Source organism: Ammospiza caudacuta, chromosome 5 (assembly GCF_027887145.1).
Source record: "Ammospiza caudacuta isolate bAmmCau1 chromosome 5, bAmmCau1.pri, whole genome shotgun sequence".
NCBI classification, from domain to species: domain Eukaryota; kingdom Metazoa; phylum Chordata; class Aves; order Passeriformes; family Passerellidae; genus Ammospiza; species Ammospiza caudacuta.
Window position 1 is genome coordinate 59,958,957 of NC_080597.1, and position 8,539 is coordinate 59,967,495.

At 36.4% G+C, this 8,539-nt stretch overlaps 1 protein-coding gene across 1 annotated transcript; it reads right to left on the bottom strand.

The window, feature by feature from the left end:
• Positions 1-7,233: 7,233 nt before the first annotated feature.
• Positions 7,234-7,978, bottom strand: LOC131558305 (pre-mRNA-splicing factor ISY1 homolog). The gene is given in 4 exon segments (XM_058805955.1): positions 7,234-7,442; positions 7,445-7,686; positions 7,688-7,756; positions 7,758-7,978. Coding segments are annotated over 4 exon segments (741 nt in total).
• Positions 7,979-8,539: the final 561 nt, after the last annotated feature.

Genomic DNA, 8,539 nt, shown 5'->3' on the forward strand with positions numbered 1-8,539 from the left:
AAGACCCAAGAAATATGAACGAAATTTAAGTGATTTTTCTATTTTCATCAGTTAGACTTGATCAGTTCATTTACTAGAAAGTTAATATGGATGATTTGAATCACTCAATAATCTGAACAGTAAGCTGAAGGAAAGATTCTGGATGTAAATGGAAAATTACAAATTTCATTTTTAATAAAAGGATATATTTCCTTATGGCTTAGAAGCTCTGTTGGTGCAAAGGAAGAAGAAAGAAGCTTTATGTGTTTGCAAGCCAAGCAAGTCAAAGTCCCTTATCTGTTCATTTGCTAATCAGCTCCTGCCCCTGTTGATCTACAAACATCCATACATGAATACAGATTTTTATAAAAAGTGGGACAAAGATGCACTGCAGAGTGAGTTTATGGTCATGACACTTTTGATCTTGACTATTTCTTATGAGAGATTTGTATTTTCCAACAGTTGTTAAGAAAGACAAAACAATGTAATACTACATTTATCAAAGATCTATTGTCATTAAAATGGTATTAATAACTAAATGAATTCTTCTGCTTTTAAAATTAGATCATTGAAGAATGTAAGGATGCAAATTTGTCAAATATTTAGCTTAAATATACTTAAAATTGATAATGAATTCTTCTTCCTTTTTCTTAGCACTTCATGATGCTTCTTATTGCCAGCTAAACATGTAGTCCATACTAATAACAGAAATTTGTCGACTTGTTAGTTAAAATTCTCCTGCTACTGTGTCTTTCTCTAGGGACGACACTATTCAACAAAATGTGAAGCTCCCTCGTGTTAAGGAGATAATTCTACCCAATCTATCCACTTCAGTTCCCTCCCTCAATAAAAATGACAATATCCTAATGCATAACACTTGAGAATAGAAATTGAAATAATCACTTATAAATTTATCCACAGCTGACAGCTTTATTAATCTCTGTAGCTGTTGTCATTTGATAAAGAACAACATATGATAAAAATTGTGCAAATTGCCTAATTAGGCATTCTGCAGCAGAAGATCTGCTATTATAACAACCAGTAATCAGGTAGAAGACCAAAACAATAACATTTGTCTTGGAAGAGAAAAGCTCTTTGAGAATCTTCCTCATTTATGATGATCTAGCTACAATCAAGGAAAGAATAATGGTTCTTAGTCAATGGCAATATTCTGGCATGTAGCTATTACTGCTAACAGATGAAGAAAAATTCTTGTGTTTGACAGGAAATCCCTCTTGCAAAAATACAGGAGCGCATTTGTTACAGCATACACAGAAATATATCCTAGAACCTGAAAGCAGTCTTCATCAGGAGAGCAGGACGTAGAGGAAGGAGATCAAGAAGACTTTCTTCTTTCCCCTGTCTTTTGAAGGAGAAACCTAACTAATTTCAGTAGAGATATCCAGGGGAAAGCCTTTAATGCAATTCCTTTCAAACGTTAATAATGCCTGAGTCAGTAATGTATTTTGTCTAATGGGGATGGTTTTTATGAGGTCATTGTTTGGCATCTTAGTGTGACCTAATTGCCAAATATTAGTAGAAAATGGGGCTTTGGTGCTTTGAGAAACTGTGACTAAAAATGTTTATTTTCTTCAGTTGACAGTAAATGGAGCCTAGGCTAAGTAGTTAACACTGCAAACACCTGATGTTATGTGTGACACCTTAGAATGTGTTATGCCTCTGTGTTTGCTGCTGGTGTATATATATTATCTCATTGTCAGTGAGTCACAGATACTGTAGTCCTTCAATTAATAATTAAATTCTGTGGAAATGAAATCACTACAAAGTTTTGAAACTTTCATAAATCTGCTTTTTTAATGTTGGCTCTTTTATCTTGCCTTTATTTCTGTAAATGGCATCTACTTTTTCTCATTAAACTACCATTATCTCAAACAGTGAGCTTTAAAATCTTATTTTTTCCTGTCCTCTTGAGGTGTGGGAATGAGAAACAGAGAGGTTGAGATTTCTTGCAGACAGCCAAAGTCGACCCATCACTAAATCAAAAGCTGGATGACAGGAGAGCAGTGGATATTTTCTGTCTGGGCTTCAGTCAGGACTTTGAGACCATTTTCCATAAGATCTTCATAGAGAAGCTTTTCATATGTGGGCTGCAGGAGCAGACAGGGAGGTAGATTGAAAACTTGCTTGGCTGACAGAAAATTATATTAATACCCCATACAAGTATTCAACAAGAGACCATTAATATTATTTCTACAATAATAAATTGAGTATTTATTTTATAAAAGTATTTTAACTTTTCCAACTTAGGCTTCTAAATACAGACACGAGCAATACCTTAGAGTTAGAAATGAATACAAGAAAAATAGGTAATCTGCTTATAATGGATTTTAGTAAGAGATGTGGATACAAAAATAATATCAATAATTATATTAATAGCAAAATTCAGGAAAATGTACCTGACACAGGTACTGGGTTCCTCATGACTAACTCAATTCATACATACTTAATGGAAAAGCAGAGAATATAATAAACTGCATGCATATTAAACTGCATAAGATGATGATTTTCCTTAGGGAGAGGTATCTGAAACCACATTTTTTGGGAGACTTGGAAGTGTCCAAGGCTTTCAAAACATGCCTTTATCACATTCAGAAGTATTTTATACCTTTTGAATTTCTCTGGACATAATTTTGTGGATCTATATTTTTCTAAATTTCTTTGGAACTGGAAAAATCCCATTATATTCTCTCATAATAGTCAAGTTTCAATTTGCTGTTTCTTAAAAGATGAAATATACTTTGAAGATCTTCTGTGAGCTATTGACTTTTAAGTTCTTCTGTTACCTGTTGACACTTCATTTAGGAAATATGCCAGAGAAGCAACCCCTACCATAACTCTACAAACCTTGTATTTTCTTTCAATCATGTATTTTCATTCAGCTACACAGCTGTGCAAAATCCTTAGCAATTTGAGAAATCCCTTTGTCTTCTCTATTGCTGCTAGTTTTTTGAGTCCAAAATAATGAAATGTTATGAGTAGAAAGATTGGGGAGGATTTTTGTTGGTTTTGGGTGTTATTTGTGTGTGAGAACAGCCTGTGGCAACATTAAATACAATACAAAAAATATAAGATCTAAGCATAAACAAAATCTCAAAATAGATTTTTCATAATTTTATACAGTAAAATGAGTACAAATGACATTAGTAAAGCCTGCAAATATGATCTTTAGTAACAATTACATTACAATGCAAAACATAAGTATAATTTAGAAAGAAATGAGAGACCAAGATGTCATATAAGATTATCTCATATTTTTCATGATTTTTTCTTCCTTCTTGATAATTCCACCTCTCCAAAGTTCTCTTTTTAAACACTTTGTCTGAGAAAGTGTGTACCAAAGTAGTTCTTATCCAATATAACACAGAACAAATGAGAAATGTAAAATAAACTAAATATTCCCTTAGATAGAGTTTGTTAATTTTTATGTAGTGAAATTGTATTTAGATATGAATTTCCAAAGACTACTGTTATTGTAGTACATTGGTAATGTTTTGGAGCCAAAATGGGTAATCCTTTTTTTTTGTTTGATTGTTTCTAAATCTGTTTCCACACTTGTTTGTGCATTTTTCTCTGATATAACTGTGTACCTCTATTTCAAGCTTAGTTTAGTTAAAATCTGAAATGCATTGGATGATTGATTGGCTTGCTGGACTTAAGTCTACCCTGAAAATTGGCATGACCTGACCTTGTAATGTTCTATCTCTCTGCCCTGTCATAGCAATTTGAATGAGACCCATATTTTAATAGCCATTTATGGTGCTCCCAAATGCCAAAGCTTGTCAGCTTGGCTATGGCCTTTGCAATTATGAGTAGAATTGCTTCCTTGTGCTCAGGAATGGCTTTTATGCTATGCTGTAACCTGATATAGATTTTGCTGTATTTCCTTGCTTTTTAGAGCAAGAGTGAGAAAACACATATCACATCAATTATAACTTTATTCTTCTTCTATCCTTACCTCCTCCCACTTACACTTTATGGCTTGATTGTTAGGCTGTTGGTGTCTGGGCTTGTAGCAAAGTTAGGTGTTCCAGATTCTGCTTCTCCCTTTCTTGAGCACTAATATGGAGATTCTGTTTCTTCAGTGTCTTTCAGAAAGGTTTGATACCAGAATGAATAGCAAGCTGGGAAGGAAGCCCACCCATTTCCTTTGCTTTTGGAAGTACTGAGAGAAGACACTGAATGTAAATTTTAATTCTGGTTCCTTCCTATCAAGAAGTTCTACCAAGAACTTCAGTTATAAGAAGGCTGAAAAGAATAATACTGCCACTAAGAAGTACTTGTACTACTAATATATCCTCTTTCCAGTGTCTTTTTTCCAGATATATCCATTTTGCTGGCTTCTGAGAAGAGGCTGAGGCTGCCCCCTTGCTGGACACATCCAATTCCACCTGGCTTCAATGAACCCAACGCAAGGCACAGCTGACCTTATCAGCAATGATAGCGGTGCCTCTGGGAAAATGTATTTAAGCAGAGGCAGAAAACACCATATGGGCAGAGGAAACAACAACAGAGGGAGCACAAAAGTCAAAGGAGGAGTCAGTACTCCATGGGAGGTTAGGTTTTCCTTGTGGCCTGTGAGTGACCTGCACCACAGCACATTTATCCTTACACTTAGTCTAGCTTTCTTTTCAATGAGAAAATACCAACGTGAGCCAACCTGGAGTATTTTACTACACACATGTGTTTAATGAACATGATTGAAAAGCATGAGAAAGAACAGGAATTTTGTGGGATCTGAAAGTAAAAAAATTATAAAATGTGAGTAGTGAAAAGCCTGGAAATTCCCAGTGTTCAAAGCAGCAAAAATAATGGAGTGAAATGCTAGCTCTTGTTGTCATGCAATCATTATCAGCTCTCTGTGGGTGTTGTGTGAAGCTCCAGGAAGCTGGATCCCATTCTGAAAATTCCAGACATGCTGAGGCAATGTGCATGCAACAGGTCCAGTTTGTACTGGGTGAATTAGGTAATCAGCAGGAGATGCCTTGCACACAGAGTCAACTAAGAAACTCAACTATCAGGTTTCCTGAAGAAAACTTTCTTTGAACTTCTCCCACTATTGTGTTAGAATTATTGTGTCTTTGTGTTACTGACCTTCTATGTGTCCACATAATGTGTCCTCTGACTTGTGTTTGAGCTTAATCTTGGAAATAAGGCTGATTATGTGTATTTGTATCAGTTCTGAGCTGGGATGAGTATAGCTTCTGCTGAAATAATGCATACCTTTCAGCATTTGCTATTTCCCCACTCTGCCATGGTACTTACTGCACTGTTTATTTCTCTCCAGGTCACATTAGAATGAAATGTGCTGTCGTCAGAAGCCATGAAGTGCATCATAAAATGCCACATGTTGGCCCTACTGGTAATAGATGCAACTCCAGGACTTCAGCAAGGTGTCCTTGCTCAGAACAGAGTTGGTGCCTCGAAATACTAAGAAAAATCATCTCATAAAAAATTATATCAAAAAGGAAAACAGTAACTCATAACTAAAATTCCAAATTCAAATTCAAATAAAAGAGTTCAGTAAGCCTCTCTGAAATACCTCTGGACCCAATTTCTTGAAAAATTCAAGAAATATAGCTATAGGTAACCAAACAGATACTAGATTTTGGTTTCTACAGTAAAACTATTTTCAGCTCAGGGATATATATGAAAGCAAATATGTGAAAGTAAAGACTTCAAACCAAAACAGACAGAAGGTGTGAGCTATTGAAAGTATAAGGCTATTACTTAATTTCAGGCTAAGATTACAGTTGTGGTTGTATGAATTACAATAAGCTACTGGTAGTAAAAAAAATTTAAATAATGTAATTTAATTAAAATAGTTGCTTATCTCATGGAATTATATTAGCTAAAATCCTGGAAGTTTTTTTTAAGAACTTATCATTGCTTCCAAAATATTTAAGAATAAACAGAAGCTGCAAAGCTTTTACTGCAGGATCCTGTGGGTGATGATGACAGAAGCCCTCTTTTCAAGGGTTGTGACTTTCATGAGTGCCAAACCAAATTTATTTCAGTTAACATAAAATTAAATTAAAGTATATAATAAACCATGTGTAGAAGAGGATCTTGATGATAGACTGTGATTGCTGACTTACAAACCAATGCTCCAAAGTTTATTGTAGCTGTAATTCTCCAGGAAGAATGGCCAACTAACTGTTTAGGCTATTAACCTGCATGTGTGAAGTGCAAATGCTTCAGCAGAAGTCCTCTGCGAACACTTCAGGAGTGTACATAGGTTTACAAATTGTAAGGAAGAGATTATTTTTGAGAATGTTGGCATGGGCCATCTTGCCTTCTTGGCAAGAGTCACGGAGTAGGAAAGGAGCTGAAATGTGGAAGTCACAACTCATTTAATCACAGGACCACTTTCTGATGTAACATAATCCAATAAAATGTGGTATGACTCCACTGCTGTCTATTAAGGAGTTGGTGCGAAGGTTCCACAAGAACATGGGGAAATACTTGTATTAATAAACTGAATTAGATATGATAATGAGAATGTCTCCTCTGCATCTAACAGTATGATTTGTTGATCCAGATCCAAGGACAAACTTTATAGAAACATACACAAAAGGATTTCTACATAGAAATCTGCAGTATTTTATGGAGCAGGATTCTGTCAGAGATCACATTTTATACACCTACTGTATAAAAATGGGCACTTTGGACAAGTTAATGAATGAATGATTAAAGACACTACTAAAGTAGCAAAGCACAGTCATATTTTAACAGTACTTTTCTTGACCTCTTAGATGTAGAAAAAAGTTTTATTTAATAGAAAAAGTGAGTTTATTACCAGAAATGTTAACATTTTAGAGGGATGTCATCAATCTTGCTTTATAATCAACCATCAAATATTTGTCTTGACACTTCTATAAATTGTCCTGTTAATGCAAAAGTTTACATTAGAAAAATACAATTAGAACACAGTTTTTAAAAGCATGAAATTTAAGTCCATAATAAAAGTAATAAAACTGTTAACACTGTATTGAAATTTTTTATTTACAACTCATTGTTTAATTTGTTAAATTATAGGAGAAATATATGGACTAAGATTACAAATATCAAATTTTATTAAAGTAAGAGGTTCATATTATGCAACCCAAACCTAGTAAGCTAAAAAATGATACATTTTACGTGTCCTAGTTTCTGTGGATTTATGTAATATTTGCCTGGATTTTCTTATATTTTTGTTAGTGCAGAGTGTTGTTTAAGTTGAAGTCATCTTCTCTCTTAAAGGAAAACAACTATATATCTTAAAATGTAGAAAAGTAATATTCGTACAAAAGCTTCCTCAGTCTGCTGTTGAGTTGGCACTGGAACATGTGCAATAAATTTCTGTTGGCCATCTTCACCTTCTCTCTCCTTGCCACCTTCCTCATCAGCCCCTTCTTCATGGGTACCATTGATGTTTTCTTCCTCCACCTCCTCACCTCTTGCAAGGGGTTCCTTTCAAAAATCTCTCTAACTCCTAGCAAGTCCTTTGCAGCCTCAAAGTATTTGCAGCCTCTGTCTCCTGGAACTTCTTTCCCTTCATGATCTAACATTTTCAGGCCAATCCTAGCAAAGTCAGGACCTCCCAGCTCCTTTATTCTGTATTCCCAGTGTCCTTTCTCCCTCAAAAGCTTGCTAATTTCATCATTCAGGTCCCAAATTCTGAATTCAAGCAATGCAGCATTTTGGATGTGCCGCTTTCTTAGAAATCTCCCCAGTGATCTGTCTCCTCCATTTCTCAGCTTTGGGCAGTTCATGACACTGATGCAAGCAAAGGCTCCTTGGCTTTTCCTTCCTCAAGCCCTGCCGAATGCGCCGTGCATGCAGCAGCTCCGCACCCCAAAACTGAACCTGGCTCTGCTCCAGAAGTGTGCCAGTGAAACACCCCTGGCACAGAGCAAGGAGGCAAAGGCACTTTCAGGATTGTAGCATTGCACAACACCTTTATAACTGGATGATCCTGCACAGAGACACAGCCACCCATTTCTTTGGTGGGGCTTTTCTTCTATTTCTCAGGCTTTTCAGTTTCTCTGGCTTTTTGTTTCACACAGCTCTTTGGCTGTATTTCCCTCACAGCTCTGGCTGTATTTTTGCAGCTTTTCGCTGCTGGGTTGGGCTCACATCTGGTCTTTCCCAGCTTTTAGCTATAGGGACAGGGTCTGCATGCACTGTCCTTGGTCTCCCTCCACTCTGCCTGCAGGAGCTGGCTGCTGTCCTCACACTGAGTCACCACAGGTGACAGGAGGGGTGGATCAGAGACAGAGATGACACACACCCCAGAATTCCCATGCAACAGCAGTGTATTTTATTCTTCCTACCTCTTTAAACAGGAGAATTTGAACCTCCTGGTCCAGACAGCTCATTGGTCTGGCTTAAACACAGCTCCTGTGCCAGTGACATGCCTGCAGCTTAGGGTGGAATGTGACTGGGTGAAGTCCCTGTAGGCATTAAAATCCATCCCATCATAGCTCAACCCAGGGGCTGGTTTATGGAACCAGGCTGGGTTTCTTGTTTACAATCAAATTAATTGCCTGGTACAAGCTAG